The 20,456-nt window shown below is 45.5% G+C and overlaps 1 protein-coding gene across 4 annotated transcripts in view; it reads right to left on the bottom strand.

Moving 5' to 3' along the window:
* The window catches only part of FRMD1 (FERM domain containing 1), a 66,557-nt gene extending 46,677 nt beyond the window's left edge, over window positions 1-19,880 (bottom strand). For 3 of the 4 annotated variants that reach the window (XR_009277089.1, XM_058833916.1, XM_058833918.1), the window contains exons 1-3: window positions 19,668-19,865; window positions 9,607-9,771; window positions 4,797-4,887 (exon numbers count right to left, since the gene is read on the bottom strand). Coding sequence is in view for 3 of the 4 variants with exons in the window: in XM_058833916.1 (XP_058689899.1) it covers window positions 4,797-4,887; window positions 9,607-9,702 (187 nt within the window). In the remaining variant the exon portion in view is untranslated. Of the gene's footprint in view, window positions 1-4,796; window positions 4,888-9,606; window positions 9,772-19,667 lie in introns of all 4 variants that reach the window. The other variant, XM_058833917.1, reaches the window with a different exon arrangement.
* Between the last annotated feature and the right edge of the window lie 576 nt (window positions 19,881-20,456).

The raw sequence follows: 20,456 nt of genomic DNA, 5'->3' as shown, positions 1-20,456 counted from the left end.
CAAGGGGGAAGGGGGGCAGGAAAAAAGGGAGGGCAGGGGCAGCTGGTTTCTTCAGCTTCTCAGCTTCAGAGCAGAGCTCTCGCTGGGAACGGCTGCAGCTGGGAGAAGGGAACTCACCATCACCCAGATGGAGCTGCTGCTTCTTCTTCCTTCTTTGTTTGTGGGCCTCGCACCCCCTGTCCTGCTGGGATGTGGCAGTGCCAGCCACTGCTGTGGAGCTTCTGATACATCTCTCTCTCACCCACCTGCCCAGGATTCCTACTCATTCCTGCTGTTCCAGCTTAGTGTTCCTCAGAGCCCTGCAGGAGCACTGAGACTGCCCAAGGGGGTTTGTAAAGCAAAGCCTCTCCTCCATCCCTTCCCGTCTCACTGAGAAAGCTGTCACGGGGTCCCTGGTTATGTTTTCTTGCTAATGCTGTAGTTATTGTTGTTTGTGTGCCTCGTTATACCAGTAAATAACTGTTATTCCTATCCCCAGATCTCTGCCTGAAAGCCCCTTGATTTTCAAAATTATAGTAATTCGGAGGGAGGGGGGCTCCTGCCCTCCTTAGTAGACACCTGTCTTGCAAACCAAGACAGGTCTGAACAGTGAGCTAAAGGCTCAGTCATTCCTGGTAAAGGACAGGTACTGCAAGAATTTTATGTTGGTATCTTACATTCAGCAATAAGGTAGGCCAAGGCAAAGATCTTCAGACTGCAGCAGTGTCATAGGGGATTCTTCTGCGCAAGAGCTGCAGAACCATTTCTAGCACTGCTCATCCAGGGGAAAACAAACTCTTTGCAATTCTCAGGCAGGAGAGCACTTGGCTGGATGCTGCACTGATACTGAAGGAGAAACGATTGATAGCAGGTACAGACAAAAAATTGCCTTCATAGGAGGAGACCATGCAAGTCCTTTCAAGGAGTACTTTATACTCTCTGGACATCGGAACCCCTGCAATTCCCTCTAGGTGGTTCATTTCTGCATGTGTTTTTCTTATATTGCATTTAACTCGTCCGAGGTACCAAAATCACTGCAATAGAGTTGTACCTTAAGTTAGAGTACAAGAGAAATTCATAAAGGAGATTCAACTATGCAAGCAGATGTAAGAGAGGACAGGCAAGAAGCATGGATAGTGAGGAAGGACTGGTGTGCAGAAATCGTCATAAGGTATTTCAAAGAACTGTTGTTATTTGTCTCTTAAGAGGCCCTTTTTGTTGTAAGAGATACTCATGTAATATAAAGAAAGCCTGGTAGCATATTCTGTCCATGAACTTCAGGAACAGAGGATATACAGATATGCAGAAGAGTTAACTGGAGGCAGAGTGGTTTTGGCAGAGTTAATCACTGAGCTCCTTGGTAAGCATGTGCTGGGAAGCGTGGGCCTGGCAGGGTGAACAGCCATAGCTTTAAAAAACAAAGCTTTAAAAATCATCCTTGAGGCAGGGGAGCTGAAGCAAAGGGATTTGGTTTCCTAAGAAAGCCAGCCTAACAAACCTAAGAGGACACAGAGACAGTGGCAGGGTATAGGAGCTGCAGACTTGCTCCTTCCCAATTGAAGGCTTCCATCTGCTTAGGTCAAGCAAGGTTTGCTCCTACAAAGGCATCACCCAAAACTCAGGATCGAAGGGATCTGGGTTATAGCAACAAAGGAAGCTTGGCTGTTCTTTGTCTGCTGACAATCAGTTTTGTTTTAGAAGACTGAATGTGTTGCTGCACATACTTTCCGATAACAAGAGGGAAACCTCCCGCAGGGCACTGGATAAGGCTGACCCTGCAGGAGGATTTGCCATGTAAGACCCAGCTGCTGAAGAAGCCTGTGGAACCAGATTGAACCTGGCAGGGTCACAGGATCTTTCAGTGAACAAACTAGGAGTTAAAAAAAAAGCAAAAAAAAAAAACCACTTCAACAGCAGGAGCACACAAGGTATAGCCTGCCTGATGATCCATGACAAAACTAGAAGAGCAACATGTCCCAAGGTTTGTAGGACCTCCTATTAATGCACATTCCTGAACTTGATCTTCAAAGTGATCAACTTCTTACAGACACAAGTAGGGTTGTGTTTTTTATCCTCAGATATATTTGGTTGCAGCAGTTTTCTTCTTGTGAATAAAAAAACAGTTCAAGAGCAGAAGGGATGGAAAATTCTATCCTGACACTGTAACCCTTAATCCTGAAGCGTGCCCCTCAGCATCTGTAACAGCCAGAAGAGAAGGCAACATATTTAGGCATCAAATGCTGGGGAACTTGCTCCAAGACCTATAATTTAGATCTTACAGCATTGGTGGTTTGCAGCTTACATGGTGCTTTACGCTGCTGTTTTCCTTTTTGCCACACTCCGGAGTTAAACTTCTGTTTATGATTAAGGACCCCAACCTCTCCCCCTCACACACATACTTACTATGAGACCAACTGAGCATTAGTGTATCTGTACAATGTCTGCAGGTCAAATGGGCTCCTAATCCAGATAATCCATGCAGTGTGATTGGCTACAGTTCTGTAGAAATCCTTTAATTTTCATTCTCTTGCTCCTGCTGACAGTCAGGGTTTTGTTGACAAATTAGCAGCAAAGTAATGGATGCAGGTGGATTAGAATACCTTGTTTTGCATGTGGCAGTATCAGATCACCAAAAAGAAATACACACTAAGAAACTGGGAAAGATATTATCATTAAAACAGGGTGTCTCTTTTTTAAAAAAAATGTCTTCTTGAAGCTGCAGCACAGAGGTGAAAGCATCATGGAGAGAATTACCTTGCTCAAAAATGCTTTCTCTTCATTTTTCTGGATACCTAGCTCAGCCTCTCTTGACAGACCAGGCCCAGGCCTCCCTTTCAGAGCATCTGTGGGGTGCACACTGACTTGCCACTCAAGCAAGGCAGTCGACTTAAGCACCCACAAAGCAACCTTGAGAATGCAAAACTTACCCAGGCCTCCCCACAACCTGACCTGAGAGCTTCCTTTTTTTGAGATGATAGCTTGTTGTGAAGTCAAAAATCCCTGAGAGGCAGGCAATGCCTTAAAGGCTAGTTTCAAATCCCAGACTCAAAGTGCTACATTTGCTATAGAAGCAAGACCTCAGCTACCACAGTCTGTTGACCAAAACAAGGAGGAGAGAAACCAAGTTGTGGAACAGAAGTAGTATTTCCTTTCAGGAAAGCAAATAACCAACCCCCGAAGCAAACAAAAAAGAGATATTAATTCTGGGTATTGCACTCTTGCAACTCTTTTCCTTGACTTATTAAGAGCTTTCTGGAAGAATTAGCTGCTATAAAAAGGAAGAATACTTTCATGAAGTGAGAAGACTGTTTCCACTTAAAGCTGTGGATGATATACTCTAAAGTCTAGCCAGAACAGCTCTGTTATGCTCTTTGGGACACGGTGGTTACAATGCATTTCCAACAGGTTGAAAAGCATCTGCTACAACAGGGTATTTTGTGACCAGAACCCCTGTGCTTGACAGGGTGAAGGAAACTGCTTCACAGAAAAGGTGTGAGGGAAGGAAAAAGCAGGGTATGTAAAAATGAAACAAAAAATATATGGAGGGGGGAAAAAGTGAAAGAAACATGGGAAGAACAGGAGAAGAATTCAAAGAAAATAGGAATGAAATTTTCCCTGTCTTACAGGAGAGGACAAGGGTTCCAATTTCAGCCAAGATGCCCTGTAAATGGAATACACAAAACCTGGTGTTAAAAAATGTCACAAAGAGGAGGACTCAGAAACACAGATGATTTGTGAAAAAAGTTAAGAGCATTCAGGTCACCTCATTAAAAAAAAAACCTGTGCTGGTTTAAAGCACAGGTTTATTAGGATTAAGGAATCTCTTGGAGACTCTGCAAACCTTATGGAGATAAAAAGTTTGTGCTCCTCTCAGTTTGAATGCTGCACTCAAAAAAAGCAGTTCTTAAAGAATGACAGCATAAAGGAAATTAGACAAACTTAGGAAAAAACACCTTATTTTATCCTACATATTTATAAAGAGGCAAAAGAAACCTTATTTAGAAAGACTTTTAAAAGACTACTGTAATTTCAATGAAATATCTAGAACTGCAGTAGTAAATAACACACTTGAAAAAAGTTTCTGGAGGGGAGACAAGTCTTTCAGTGCTTTTGGTACTGGGGGGAAAGAAGATAAACAAGACAACCTATCCATTTCTAATTACTAAGACCTGAGGTGTGGGAGGGAATGCCAATGCTTACACCACATCAGAAATATGATCTCTCATATCAATTTGCTTCTTTAAGGCATCATCTTAACACCAATTCCTGGCTAATACTAAGCCATAAGACCAAGCAAACTGGACTTTAATTCATGGATTAAGAAGTTTTGTATTTCCCGTGTGATATTTCAAAACCCAATGTGTCCCACAGATGCATTCAATCCTTTACAATCATTTTTATTTCCTTCCCAGTGCCACATTCTTCGTGTGTGACTTTAGACAATAAGTAACACTTTCAGCCCCAAAGTCCTTTTAAAATCCACCTCCTGTTCAATACCTATAGCTTGGAATATAGTAACAAATATGTTGACTAGCAACTCCCACTTCAGGGGAGAAAGAAAGCCCCACAAAGAGGTGGAATCTAAGAACAAAGGTGGAGAACAAAAGCCCCCCCCCTTTACTCAATTTGTCTGCCCACATACCAAAGATCAAAAGAGCTCTGGGAAGGCTCTGCATAATCTACATACTTTGTGACCTTATTACAATCAAATTCCCCCCTCAGGCACAGCCACTGTGTATATATGCACACACTGTAAATACACAAGCGGGTCTGTGGATGTTTGCCAAGTCACTTGCTCGTGCATTGAGTTTGCTTACTTTTAACAATGCTGAGGCCAAAGAAGTGAGGCTCTTTAATCTTCACTAAATCACAAACTTGCTGAAAGAGCTCCTGTCCAGTGGCTTTGACCTGAAAGACACAACCAGTACAACATTACAGATGGCTCACACACCTGGATGGAGCAACTCTTCTAAAGAACTCTAAAGAAGAGTTGCAGACCAATACATTTTTGGGTACCAAAGCAAATACCCAAACACAACCACGCCAGAGAACATGCTTTGTTTTCAGTATTATTGCTATTATGATAGAATAATAATCATTGATATTTACTGCTCTCTTGCAGATTCTTCTTTGAGAAAAGAAAAACAAACAAACAAATAAACAAAATATTTCATTCAGGAGAACCAGGAACAAAAGTACTCAAACACAAGACTTTGAGTAGCTCATAGGTTAGAGAGGTGGTTGTTCTGTACCCCACACAGAAGAGCTTGTTCTGCCTCCTGCTGACTTCTAGTCACACAGCCATTAACATCTTCATCTTTGGCAGCTGTAACCAAAACCCTCTAAGCCCTTGCCTGTTTCCCGGCACACTGAGACCTTCCAATACCCCTCCCTCCTGTAATGCTCAGACTCCCCCAGAAGGAGCATGGTTCTGGATAACTTCTGGACCTGGATGTGAACTATGATTGGAAGATTCCCCCACTAAACGTGTCCCCATCTAAAGCCTCATTTCCCTCCGTCCCTCTGCACCATCCCAGGAGTACTGACAGACAAACCACAGGCACAGACAGAAACCCCACAGAGACATGGGGGAAGGAGTTCAGAGAAAGAGCAGATGGGGAGAACAGAACAGCACTGACACAGACAACCTCAGCTCAGGCCATGGTGCAGCCAGTTGCAGCTGCAAAATGGGCCAGGACCTTGGAATTTCATTACCCACTGCTGGATGATGCAGATTAGCAGTGCCAGGAGCAGCTGTCTGCAGGGGTACTTACCAAGCAACAAAGATGACAGGGCAGAAGTTGACTGCTTAACTCTCCTACAAACCAATCACCATCCTTATTTTTCAGGCTTTTTAAGTGTAGGTATGCCACACACCCCAGAAACTGGCTTGCACTCGCCTCCCTGCCCCAGGATGTACCATGTCACTAGACATGGACAATGGGAAACAGGAGGTCATTTAAGTACTCATTTTCTTCTATTTGACAAGGCATCAGTAGCCAGACACACACTACTGTTTTATCAGGAGCTTTGAAGCCTGCACTATACCAGTGCGAACATGTGTAAGCTTTGAGCAGGGAGGAGGCAGTGCACTGTTCTGATAAGACCCAAACCCACATCTGGGTCTTATTATGAGTCTCCATGGGAGACTGCACCCTTTCAGTCTCACACCTAGATCAGTGTTTGGTCAGACACCAAGAACACACATTTGGAAGGTAAAGTTGGGCACTGAGCAGTCTCCTTTGCCAAAGAAGCAAGCTCTGAGCATGCTCTCCTACCTGGGAAGGATTTGCTAAGAAAGATGTGACCTACCTCTAGGCAGAATGGTTATGGACATAAAAGAGTCACTGGCAGCACGTGACTCTCTGTAAATGCTACACAATGGGATTAATTTTCTAAGTGGCAAGCTTTCATACTTAAGGGAAGTAAAACCTGCTTTAAGATACTTAATTCTAGGGAACTGAGAACTTCAAGTGACAGTTTTGTGGCACTCAGCTCTAAACAGTGATTTAGGCAGATTTCTTGCACAGTAGGTATGCTACTACCACCATGTCCATTCTCCTCTTGGCACTTCCCTTCTGTATCAAGTTCTACTCCCAGCCTTAAAGGCAATGCAATACCAATTACACTTGCAATTGCTGCTCCCTCTTCCTACTTTTCCCTCTGCTCAAAGCAACCAATACTTCCCTTTGCATTTTTCATCTGGGTGCTTCTCTTTGGACTTTCCTCCCTATGCATATGGTTCCTGTGCCAAGATTGATCTCAGAATGCTATGATTCATTCCTTCCACTGATACTCAGCTTTGCCCCATGTCAGGCTCAGGGCTTCTTTACATGTGAAATTTAGTCCAAAGTGAAATCAAGTGCAAGTTTACAGAAGGTAATTCCAAGATCATTCTGTGTACAAATATTCACCTGCATTGGTTACCTGTATCTATTTTTCTTGGTACATATGCTTTGAAACATCAGCTTTCCTGTTCACAGAACAACTGAAAGACTTTAGACCTATGCTTGCCATTCACCAACACACAGGACCTCACCAGACTTCCTCCACTCCAAAAATTTCTCCCACTTCGCCTTGCCCTCCTCAGTGCAGCTGGTGAGCTGCAGCATCCACTAGTCCCCCTCACTGCTCTGCTTCTCCTCATGTTTACAGCAGGTCCCAAGAAGGCAGTTTTACTCCTCACCATCCCCCCAGATTCATTGTACATTCAGAAAGGTAGACATCGAAGCTAATAAAGAGATACTTGATTGTGGGGGAAGAGAATTTAAAATGGCTCCTGCTCTTCCTTCTTCAGCACCACTATCTGTGAATGGTGTATGACAAGTCAATTTTAAAGAGCAAGCTTCAATCTATATGTGACCACATAAAACACATATAGGTAAACTCTTATCTGGAAGGGTGGAATTTATATGGGAGGGGGAGGGAGGACTTACCTGCATAAACACTGTGCTTATCATGGGAAGGATCTGTAATTTATTCTGCTGGAAAGATAACCATTCCTACCTACCTCACTGAGCTGCAAGCTTGTTTAGTATTTGCATTCCACACTGAAGAGGTTAAAAGGCTTTGGAAATCTTTAGTAGTGGCATTATTATTCTAATAAATGCACAAAGTATCATCTGTGGTCGTGCTAATTACATTTGGGTTCTATCAACATCACTAGAAAATTGCCTTGATGTTTCTTTAAAACAGAAAGATCTCTCCAGCTGTGAAATCTTAATTTTTGTTGATGTTTTGAATGAGTGTTGTGGTAAAGTCAGAAGCCAAATGAAAAGCTGTTTCTGGTGACTTGCCCAGCTGTAACAGGTCATGTTTCACTCTCTATGCAATTAGGACACAACTGCGTGTTGAGGTCTCATGTTTTGGCCCAGGCAGCTATTCCCTTTCACACACAGGCATCTCCAAGTACATACTTTCCCAATTTCCCAGACACGAAAGAAAGGGGTATCAGAAACTACAAGGGTGAATGTCTTTGAAAGGAACACAAAGGGGTGCTGCAGAGGATTCCTCTGCAGGACAACATGGTCATGCATAAGGCACCCCTGCTTTGTGGAAGGGCAGCAGGCTAGGACAGGACAGGGGAACAGGAGGGGACACAGCACTTTTCCTCTGTCCCTGTCAGCAAAAGATCATTTCTTATGCTTATTAAATATTTTGGAGGTATTAAAAAAGACATGCAGATGTAGCATTTAGGAACCTGGTTTAGTGGTGGACTTGGCAATGTAATGTTTATGGCTGGACTCGATCTTAAGAATCTTTCTCACTCCAAATTTATTTTACAATAAACTGCAGGTTTTCACAATTTACCAGAGCATGACCCAGTGGTGAAGGAACAGCTGCATGCTCCATTCAGGCACAGGCACAGTGAGGAGCAGTGATGGTGACAGCCCTGCTGGCTCACTGCCCTCCTGCACACCAGCCTGCATCTTCCCCCTGGCCGGCCAGCTCTGCTATCTCCCATCTTTAGCCTCCCAGATAAGAGCTATAAGAAGGTGAGATTTAGGGTCAGCTGAAACAGACCATTACCCAGGCCTGTACACCTGCTGCCAAGAACTTAATTAAATCATCGTTTTCTGCCTCGCACAAAAGCCAGCAGATTGCAGAAGCCTTCTGGGGCAGTGGATGGGCTGGGTTTGAACCAGTAACCTAGAAGCAGAGCGTCCCAGATTTTTTTCTTAAAGCTTTATTCCATCCAGCCCTTGAGGCTGTTTCAGTTAAGGACACTACACTTGCACACAGCAGGTAGGAAAATTCCGACATGGATTTTGAAGATTAGCACGCATAGTTTCAAAAGCCACTGTTTCAATCAAGTACTTAAAATAACAGTTCACCTCAACTGTCTTCTCCCCCTCCTCATCCCAAAGCAGGGGAAAAGACCTACCCAAAACAAAGCCAGATCTCCCCAGCCCACACATGAGTGAACGCACACGCTCACTAGAGAGCACTTATCTTTGAGACTCGCTTGTCCTCTGAACGCCAAGTGCCTCTTGTCAGCTCAGTTTCTCACAAGTTCAAGGAGCAGCCGGCGTTGCACAAAGAGGCACCGTGCTGTGCAGTCACCGTGCCACCCTGGGCTGCCAGCTGAGCTGGCCCTGCTGTCACTCACACACACTTCCAGATATTCGAGGCAGCAATCAAAGAAATGAAGCGACTTACCTCGATATTTCTGTGTGTACGAGTACTCAAGAAGGAAAATGCCCCACCCTCAATGGCTGTTTGCCTTAGACTCTTTGAAGGGATCTGCAGACTACCAAAACCAGGGATAGCTGGACTCTTTACAAGAGTAAACAGTTGTTGGGTACACTTGCTAAGTAATCAAGGTATTTCAGATTCGATTTTTTAAAAATTGTTGGATTATTATGAGCAGCAAAACCATTCAGAGATAATAAAAAGTAAATAACATCAGAAAAAGAGCAGAGGAGACCCCCACCCTACAACAGAACCATGACTTTTAACGAACTCTGCAAATGAGTTGAAGCTGCCCAATTAGAAAATGGAGCACCAATTACCCTAAGCTGGCTAATAGCCTTTCGGTCAGCAGACCAGCACCAGGCTTTTGGGAGAACAATGGGAGTTAACAAAACTGAACCGTGGCTGCGGTGCAGCGATCTCCCGGCCACTCACCCCGACGGCCAGGCTGAGCTGCTCACGGGTGGGCAGGAAGACGCAGACGCTCCGGATCTCTGTCTGCATCCTGCCTGCCAGCAGTGTCCTGCTCATGGTGGGCAGCTCCACAGGGGCTGGAGTCTCCTCTCCAGACAGGTGTCAGGCTCCCTTCATCCCATGTACCTGTTGAAAAGGCGAGAGCATCAGTGCCGTGCTTCTGTTGGCACTGGGAGCAGCTCACAGCACGCATGTGATGAGATGTGTAAAAACAAAAACACTCCCAACAGTCATCCATTTTCCAAGGCCAGTCAACATTTCCACCAGCATCACAGCAGAAACCAGGCAGCGTCAACCTCTCAAACAGCTTGGAAGTCCCAGGAGAGTGCCATAAAGCAATGAGATCTCCCTGGAATAACAAACCAGACTCAAGGTTTCCAGACTCGTGTAAGTGAAAAGGCAGGTGGCACCTTGGGCCATTGCCTGGAAACACCCATGACATGGGGGAGTGACCCATCCTTCAGCCAGGCACCTTGCTCACTCCCAAATCAGAGATTTCAGTGCACTGTCAACAGTTAGTGCAGAGAACTTCATCTGTGCTGTCCTCCCCCTCACTCCATCCCTACTCCCTGGGAAACCACTGCCTGAAATCCTCTACAACTCAACTCAAAGGAGGAGGTGGAACACAAACTCAAAAGGCTGAGCCACTGGATAACACCTTTCATGAGGTAAGCACTGCCCTCCTCTCAAGGACTGAGCCCAGCCTGCACAAGCATCTTACAGCTGAAGTTCAGGTATTAACAGAAATAAGAGATGGAAGTTTTCTTTGCAGCCATATGCAGAGTAGACAACATCATCTTAACAGCTAGGTGAGACAGTTTTCTCAGCAACTTGTAGCATTTCATGTATAGCCCTCTCCTCTCCATTGCTCTCAGCATTCCTCTCAGGAAGTATCCTGTGGCACCTGATGAATCCATCAAGAAGGGGAGAGGCTCCTCGAGGGTGGGTTAGGTATCAATGCCAGCAGAGACCGAAACCAGCAAGATACCTACCATGGGGCCCACTCCATCGCCATACAAGATTTGATGTAAGTCAACCCCCAGCTGCCCTGAACAAAGGGTTGACTCCCTTCCACCAGCAACACCTGGCGCTCACCAGCAGCACAGCAACAGAGGCGCTGCTGCCTGGTGCCTGCCCCAAAGTCCCCACACACCTGGGGACAGGCACAGACCCCAGCAAGGGCAGCCCAATGCTCTGGTTCTGGCAGTGCCACCCTCTCCCACCAGCCACGGCCCAGACCACCTTCAGGGGACAGGCTGTGAAGGGAGCCATGGGCTTTTCCTTCACCCTCCACAATGCATAAAAGATGAGGGCTCACGAGTGGCAGGGAAGCAGGCCATGTTATGCTAACACACAACACATATACACGTATGCACATGTACATGTGTGCACCACATATAAGTTTAAAAAACATTTTGTGTTTAAAATTGTGCTTGTCCTGGTTCAGGAGAAAATTATGGCAGAAGCAAATTCTTGTGTGGGAGATGGGAAAAGCAAACAGTAATGTAGAGTACAGCAAATAGAACTTGGATTTTATCCCTCTCCTTTCAACTCTGTACTCAAGCATCTTATTTTTTAAAAAAATATTTTTTTAAAGCAAATACACGATAGATCCAGGAGTGTCCTTTTGCAAATATAGAAGCTGTTCCATGCACCTCCCTCCCTGAGCCAGCATATAAAATGCTTCTTAATAAAGCAATTTTTGATTCAAGTTATGTAGAGCATTCCTTACAAGAAAGAAGTAGACAAAAAATGCAGACAAGGAGGTTATTATTCTTCAGAACAAGTATTTAGTTTAACAAAACTTAGGAGGTTTAAAAAGATTGCTCTAAACTAAAAGCAAGTGAGAAAAAACCATTTGACTTTAAGTGACATGTCAAAGCTGCTATTAACTGAAATATTAAGAGGAAAATCCTGATTTATCTTCTCTTATTGAAATAATTATACTGACATGCTCTCTTAGGCTCTGGACTACACACGATTAACAGCTGCATATAAATTACAGATGTCGACAGAATGACTAGAGAGCAACAGGTCACCACTATTAATGCCAGCTGATGTAATTCATGCCATAAACCTTATCAACAGCATAAAGATCATGGAGTATGAACTTTTCAGCATCAGGGGGTTTATCTTAATTGTCCAACGGCTGCACTGGCCAGTACATGTTCCCTCTCACAGGGGGATGTCACAGCCAATGAAGACATTAATGAGGCTCAAAATGGAACTGAAAATAGGACAAAAAAATGACCATAAAAAAACAAACACGTGCACACAGATTCTTCTGGACAGCTGAAGAAACTGATTCCCACTTCCCCATAGCCTCTATAATAAAAAGTTTCTGGAAAGAAGTTTTTTTCCCACATCTGCTATTTCCATTTGAATTTTTAAGAGAACAGCTGTGGACTCCCAGAACAGGGAAGTGAGAAAGGCAGAAGAGAAGGCCTTTTTCTTCTTATGATTCAAAATAAATGAGCCTTTGGACCCCCTCACGACAAGCAAAGGGTTAAAGAAAAATGTCCTTAATCTGAAGGGGGAGGTCAAACACAAGTCCAGCTCAACCTTCTCTTCTTTAGAGGTATGTTAGGATGTGATAAAACATTATGAATCATTAACTTGTTAGCAATGCATGTTTACACCTTTACTTTTTTTTTAAAAAAAGTTGTGAATCAGGAGTAGCTGCCCAATGAAAACAAGTGACCAGAAGGAATGCTCTTACTTAAACATACACAGTTTCAGACTGCCCATATGCCATTCTTTTGTTTACCAGATTCCAACCTCTTAACCTCAATTAAACCATAAAAGCTCCAGCAAATGCACTGCAGATGAATTAATAAAAGCTGAAGTCAATCATCAGCCTCTGGGACACTCTACAGGTTGTTTGTTTTTGTTGTGTTGCTTTTTTTTTTAACTAACATCATTTCATGTTTTAGCTCCTGCAGAAGTGCATTTTGAGTTGTAATTGCTTGGTCAAAGGCCCAGCAAGTCTATCAATTAAAACAGTCAAAGGCACTGTTTACCCCAAAGGGATGTCCCCAGTATTTGTATACTTCTAGTATCAGACAGGAAGGCTTATTAGTGCCCAGAGTGGTGGCACAGCTTATTTAGCAGTGTTTGTTTTACCTAAACACACATGCTGAGGATCTTTGGAAAACATGCCTGTCATTAACTTCAAGCCCTCTCTCACTAAGCAACTCAAACATGGTCATAAAAACTCAATTAAATCTTCCCCTCCTCTCTCCACAGACCCTCAATCTGCCTCCCAGCATAGGGCCAGAACCTCAGCTGGGCCAAAGCAGGAACGGATGAGGTTTGCCCCAGCAAGGTGGGTAAGAGCAGCAGAGCCTTCCATGGGAGGAAGAGGAGTTGAATGAGAAGGAAGGAGCTTTGTGCTTCAGGTACCAGCAGGATGGCTCACTGAAACACCTCATGCCCCCACCATATACCCAATGACACAAGGATGTCCTGCCAACACTCAGTTTGGGGCCTGCCACCAACAGACTGTCTGGAAGAAGGTCTCATCCAGACAGCATGTGGATTCTCGTAATGAATGCCACTGTATTTTACACACTAGTTCATAACACCACAGCGACTTGGGTCCTAATTCTCATTTCAGCCTCTAGCTACAGCTAAAATCACATCTCAAGGGGATGAAGGGAATAGATGAACGAGCCATAACTTACCAACTCAGAGTAGCAAAGCAGAACAAAGTTCTTATCCACCAAGAAAAAAGCACAGGTAATTCTGTGCTTCTCTCACAAACACCTGGAAACATGCTCCTTAAGGTTTATTACAGTAAAACATCTGCTTTTTCTAGAGCTGACAGAGAATGAGCACCGAGCACCTTCCTGATGAAACCTTACCGCAGTGGGCCTACAGCCTCTCATCAAAAATTGTCCAGAAACATTAAGACTCTTCTTAATATTTTCCAGACATCATCCAGAGATGTCTTAGGCTTCTAAGAACACTAGACTCTTGGGATGCAGTTTCACAAACAGCTTAAGCAGCTTTAATCAAGGCTATCCTGCAGCAAGACACACAGACAACCGCCTGGAAACAAATCTGCCTTTGGCAGCAACCCACACTTGGGCTGCCTTGTACTCGTGATGAAACACAGTCGTAAAACTGAAAACTCCCCTCACCTTCCAGGTATTTTGCCCCCTCAGATGCACACTGTAGGGCACCAGTACTGTCTGCAAAAGAGAGTAGTAATAAAGACCCTGAGCAAGTAAAAGAAGTCATGATGGCACATATAAACTCTTCTCAGCAATTTTAAAAAGCTCCACCCACCTCCTTTGACTAACCCCTGCAACGATGAAAATTTCTCTGAGAAGATGCATCAACCAGGAAGGAGTGGAAACAAAGTTGCTTGTCACGGCAGAAAACGAGATTGAAGTTAAACAGTTTTATGTCATGGCTGTAAGATGATGTGAAAAGTGCCACTTGTGACCAGCAGTCAGGACAACTAGGTCACATCCTGCAGCAAATTCCCAGAAGCACATTGACTTTTCAAATGTGTCTACCTCAGCATCATTCCAGGACCAGCACAACACATCCAAGGGCAAAGATGCCACAGGGAGGTAAGGTATCAAATTCAGTATCCACACACTGCTTTTGGGGTAAAATACATACCTGCCTTCAAACACAACACACTACTTCATGGGAAATCCCTGTTCAAAGCCATTGAGCAAGGAATACCAAGACACCTCCCAGTCACGTGGGTGCTCTGAAGAACGGGATTTCAGAACCTGTGCTGTTTGGCTGTGGACAGGTGCAACACTGACAGCAGAGAAAACTGGATCCAGCCCACGGGAGATGCAATCACAGCAGGCTCTCTGCACCTGGTCAGGTGTGACCACAGTCCCCTCACACAGTAGGGATGTGGGCCTGGCCCCCACACTTCCTTTAGGCTTTTTCAAGAGATGCAATGCAAGAAGCCTTCAAAAACTCCAGGGCTGTGAACCCATGCAGACGTGACAGATGGGGAAATCATTGAGCATTGGTCTCTTTCTTCATGTACAAGCAACAATCCTTGGTGACACTGAGCTTTAACAACAGCAAGGAAAATGCCTTCTCACTAGTCTTCATTGCAGGATTAGATGCAGCTCTTAGTTAGGCATGACTGCTCAGGCTCCCCACCTTAGTGCTATAAAGTCTTCCTGCCCCACATCAAGCAGCACAAATGAATCCCAGAACAAGAAACATGCTCCAGTGCTTGTAACTCTTCTGCTCTGCACCCCCACACAATGTGCTCAGGAAGAAGGGATGTCCCAAAACTCTGCAGATACCCATTCCTAACCTGGGACCATGCTGCTACATGACATGCTGCACTCTGCAGGCTGCCCTAGTCCTTGAGCTCAAAGATAGGGACAACTCTCCTAACCCAGGGATGGTGGCATTCTCTTGCAGCCAAATAAAAGCGACTCATGTTTTTGGGTGCACCAATTAGTCCTCAAGGAGAGGAAAAAATGCTTAACAAAGGACAGAGCACCAAAGGAGGTGCTCCTGTAGCACATGGAAGTGCAAGGGCAGCAATGGTAGCACCACGCAGGGTAGCTGCCACGCTTCCATCCACCTCTCCCATGGGATGAAAAACACTTCTCAGCAGTTTGCTCCCTTTGAGGACAGCACAACATAAATCACTTTATGAACTTAATATTTAGCTGAAACAAAACTGAGTTCAGGAGCTCTTTGAAAGAAACAGACAATGAGTATTAAAGGCTTCAGGCAAAAAGGGATGAATTAGGATTTCACAGGGATTATGTTTTTCCATCATTTTTAAGTGATGGAAAGTGGCTTTGAATTTTTGTACACAAAAACAGGCAGCTTTAAAAATACATTATTTATTCAGTACTAAATGCAAAATGCAGCAATGTACACATTTTAAAGAACACCCAAACAGTAAAGTCTGCATCTAGAGTATACAATTCCTTCCCAGCATGCTTTTTTACCTGGGAAGACAAACAATCTTCTTGTGGCAAGATCAGTGGATCAACTGATCCTTCCTTTTCACTGACTGGTAAAGGCAGTAGTATGTACCCTATTGCATCTGACTACTGACATGCAGTTTCTCATCGCAATGAATTTCATTACTGCTGCATAATCTACTTACTAATGGACTTGTTTATTGAATACCAATCACTTACAAGTTTTCCTCATACTTCACAAATTAAAGTTTAAGAGTACGTGGTAATTTAAGGTATCAATTGGCCTAGGCAACTGCAAAAGCACAAGAAAGAAACAGCAAAATATGGCATTGGGCATGAGCCAGCCTCAGTATCCATTACACCTCACACAGAGCAGCTGCAAAGGAAGTCTGGTCAGAAATGCCAAGCTTCATTTTCTCAGCTGGATCCACAACACACATCACATGAGATCCTGCAAAAGTTAAGAGAAGTGAATTGCTGGAATAGCCATTCAGTAATAGCAACCTTCTCACCTCTCAAACACACCAGAAAGTCTCTTTTGAGATGGACCCTGAGGGAAATCTCATTTATGGGCATACATATGCACAGCCGGGAGTGCAGTAAAGACAATGCCGGTCCAGGACCCCGGTGTAAGAACAAAACCAGATACTTCAATTTAGCACTCCAGTGCCTGGCAATTCTGCCTTGTAAATTGTAGATCTTTACTAAAGACCATTCATCTTTTCTATGTCTGGGAAACAGGAGAAGCAAAGTATAGACAGCAAGTTCTTTACAATAAGCAAAAACCAGGCTTCTTTCACAGGCACTGCAACTGTCAGGAAACTTCGGAAGAGCAGGAGAGCAGCAGCAAGACCTGGTCTCTCTACCGGTAGCTCAGAAGAGAAGCACCTATACTGTGTAAATTGCAAATGCATGACACTTCCTGACCCAAAAGCATATCAGTTAATTCTCCAACTGGAAACATATTTCATTTTTAGTCTACTAAGGCTATAAACAGGATTTCTCCCAGGGGGATCCATTATACTCTTGCCTCAAGCACAACAGATGAGAGATACTCTTCTACAAGCCTGTCTTTGCACAAGTTATTTTACAGGGATAGTATTTTTTTCACTTGAGCTAGGCTGGACTGATTTGGAATGTATCCCTAAGACTTCAGAAGTCTGCTGCAGAGCTGTCCAAAAATTTCTTAATTTCTATCCTCACCAAGATCTTGTACCAATTATAGAAGCAGCAGACTACAAACTATTTATTAAATAAATAAAGAGCAAAGCATAATTATCATTTCACAAGCAATACCTTGAGTTGCAAGGCAAATAAGGAGCAACAGACTTTTTTTTTTTTAAACAATGTAACAAATTCTTCTGAGTAGGAATAGCTTTGCTACCAGTAATAACCACGTAAAAAAAAAAAAAAAAAAAAAAAAAAATTGGCTTCTGTCCCCAGAGGAAGGGGAAAGTCCACTGCTGATCTCATTGCATTTGAATCACTATCTAAATATTCACACCAACCAGGCAGCTTCTGCATCAGTTTGCTTCTAACTTTTCCCCCCTCAAGTGTATAGCTAGTCTTGAAAATATTCACAGCAGAGAGAAATACCGATTTACGTGAACTGGACAAAAAGAATAGATAAAACTCCACCTGGAACACAGCTTGCCTCTGCTACAACTGCGAAAATGCCAATCTGCCAATACCTTGATAAAATTAACACAAACAGCAGGGTCTTTATGATTAGTTGCTGCACACAGCACTGCCAGACATCAACTTTAGCAAAGCAGTAGGGAAGACACAGACAAGAAAATAATCAGAACAAAAAAACCCCTCAGCCTTATAGAGTGCTGCATTTTTGAGGTGATGCTGAATTGTGCAAAAAGAAGAAATAGAGGGGAAAAAAAAGAAAAGGCAAATGTAAAAAATGTTTTAACAAGAAGCAAATTATCTTCTCCTGCGATTCTCCAGGGAGCAGCTCCTCCTTGTCAGAGGATCTTGCTTGGGCCAAGCCCACCGTTTGTGCACAGCCACTAACCACACACTACGAATTAAGGTACCACTGCTTAACACCACCAAGATAATCAAGCAGCAGCGCAGTAACAGGGGACTTTCTGCAAGAAAAGCAGTGTAACCCTGGAGCACAGTAAGCATGCAAGTCATTTACATTGTCTCACTTTGGAGGAACAGTAGTGCAACGACTTTATTACAAAAGCCAGCTGATAGAGAGCTAATCACTGGATTCACATGCTCTTTACCTGCAGCGTTGGGAAGAGTGCTGTAGCCTTAAGATACTATCAGCTTTGGATTTTTAAAAAAACAAACTGAAATATAACAAAAAATCCCCCCAAAAATCACCCATAAAAAAACTTAAATTATATGGCCCTCACTTGGGTGTAAAAACTTCTATCAAAAAAAGGCTTAGATGAGAAAACCACATGTAAATCTACATGGTTTTGGTGTTACTGGTGTATATCCCATTTTATCAAGTTCATATAAAAAGAAATCTAGTTAGCAACAACACAAATTCTAAGGGGAAAAAAAGAAACTGTCCAAAAAAGTACAGACAGTATTTTTTGGTAGACCGCTGCAAAGAGTCACTACAACTCATGTTCTTCAACAGCATTGTGTAGACTTATTTTTGTCTTACTCTTTTTTGTTTCCTCCCTTCTTTTCTTCGTTAAGGTGATCTCTACAAGAAACACAACTCCCCCCTTGGATTCCATTATTTTCTGATTTGGCACTTCCTATCTGAAGCCAAAACACAGGCTACTACATAGACTCCCACCACCACCAGTGCTGAAACCAGAACACTTTGATTATTAGTGTTTAATTGTACAATTAAATGGGAAGAATAAACAACAGTGAGGCCAAGGCATTCTGTTGTCATTCCAAATTTTCCAGAAACAAAACAAAAATTAAAAATTAAAAAAAGCTAAACAAATTAATGTGTCACCAATGTTCAAACAGTTGTGGTTTGTTGGTTTGTGTTTTTAAAAACATTTTTGAAGCATTTCTTGTCAGGGCCCGGGCATCACAGCAGTACTCTAAGAAGGGACAATGTTCAGACGGTGTGCTATTTTTCTGGTGCGGTGGAAAAACACAGATGTGCATTTTAAATGCCACAGGGGAGTTAACCTGAGAGCCTGTCACTGCCGAACAGCGGGAGAAACATCTCTCGATGCAGACGATGACGAGTTCTCAGCACAGGAAACCCAAAGCCTTTCCCTGCCAATCGTTACCGAAAAAGAATTCCAGGGGGTGAGGAAACAACGAGATATGGAGACTTCTGCCTTTCTGACGCCCAGCCCTTCTCCCGCAGGCACACACCTGCAGGTAGGGGTGCTCCGAAGTCCCTCACAGCTGACAGACCACCCAGACCAGCCCCACGAGATGCCTCCAGCCCCTCTCCCCCGAGGCTGCCCCACGGAAGGAGGCGGCCCAGGTGCTGCACCACAGAGGGGGGACCCGCGGGGCCGCGTCCCTGTCACTGTCCCTCGGCACCTGCGGGGCAGGTGGCGGCCAACCGAGCACCAGCTGGGACGCGTCCCACACTCGTGCCATCCCTCCCACGGCAGCTCTCTGGGACACAGCCAGCCGCCTCGGGTGTCTCCCGTCACAGCCGGTGTATTGCTGATCCCGCCCCGGCATCACCCCATCATCCAGCACCAGCGAGACCCCCCGGCGGTGCCCGACCACGACGCCGAGGGACGGATAAGTTACCACGACCCCTGGCTCCTCCAGAGCCTCACTCCCTCCTGTCCCCACCGTGTGCCCGGGAGCAGCAGCAGCCAGGAGCGGCAGGGACACCCACGGCGGCGGCTGTGACAGGAAAACCCCCTGATAATGTGACACGGCCGGAGATCGCTCCGGCCGAAGCTCGCACCGCCCATCCAAAGTTGTAAATACACTTTCGCAGCCGCTGCCCCGCGGCGGGACCGAGCGCCGCAGCACGGAGCCTCTCCCGGCTCCGCGGGCAGCGCAGCCCCGTCCCGCCGCCCTCGCCCCACCGCTCCCCGCCCCGGGCGGCGGGCGCAGCTCTCTCCACTCGCAGCCGCACCGCTCCCAGCCGGGACCCGTCCCCCTCGCCTTTGTCCCCCGGCTGCTCACCGGCACCGCGCCCGCCTCCCCGCCGCTGCCGCGGGGGCCCCGGGGAAACGCGGGGGCCCTGGGACACCCCCTGGCCGCTGTCCCGAGAGCGGAGCCCGCGCACTCACCGCGGGGTGGCCCCCGCCGCGGAGCTCCTCCGGCCTCCCCGCTGCAGCAGCATCCAGCGCCCAGCCAGGCAGCGGGGCAGCGGCGGGCGCACGCCGGAGCCCTGCGGGAGGACCGGCGCTGGGGCGGGGCCAGGCGGGGCGGCACACGGGGAGGGGAAGCTGCGGGGGTGGGCCGGGCCCGGCCGTGTGTGCCGGGGAAGCTGCGGGGACGGATGCCCTGCGTGCGGAGATGAGGGGTGCTGGCGGGGCTGCGAGGCGGTTTTGGTTTTGGTGGGTATTCCGTCCACCGTAGTGGCAGCAATGAAGTTCGCGTAGGGGAGATTGCAATTATGAGTGACCGCAGCAAGTCACTGGGACTCGGTCCGGGTGGCAGTGCCGCAGCCAGGTTAACTGGGCGATGCTGGCAGGGGGAGATGGCACAAAGCGTGAAGAGGTGCAGTGTAAGAGTCGGGATCGGATCTGGGAACTCCTCGCCTGGAGTTTCGGGTGCTGGCAGCCACAGTGCTCGAGAGGGAGGTGCTGTGCTGCACGCATGGCATAAACCTTCTTGTTTCCCTCCCTCCCTCTCTCTTCTGTGTTATAATCTGCTTTTTAACGTGGCAACTTTCTGCAAGAAGGCGGACTTCATCTCGAGTTCTCCCTCACGAGTAGGTTGTTGCTCAATTTCCCCACACATCCAGTG

Source organism: Poecile atricapillus, chromosome 3, assembly GCF_030490865.1.
Source record: "Poecile atricapillus isolate bPoeAtr1 chromosome 3, bPoeAtr1.hap1, whole genome shotgun sequence".
Classification (NCBI taxonomy): domain Eukaryota; kingdom Metazoa; phylum Chordata; class Aves; order Passeriformes; family Paridae; genus Poecile; species Poecile atricapillus.
This window is presented reverse-complemented; position numbering and strand designations above follow the sequence as displayed.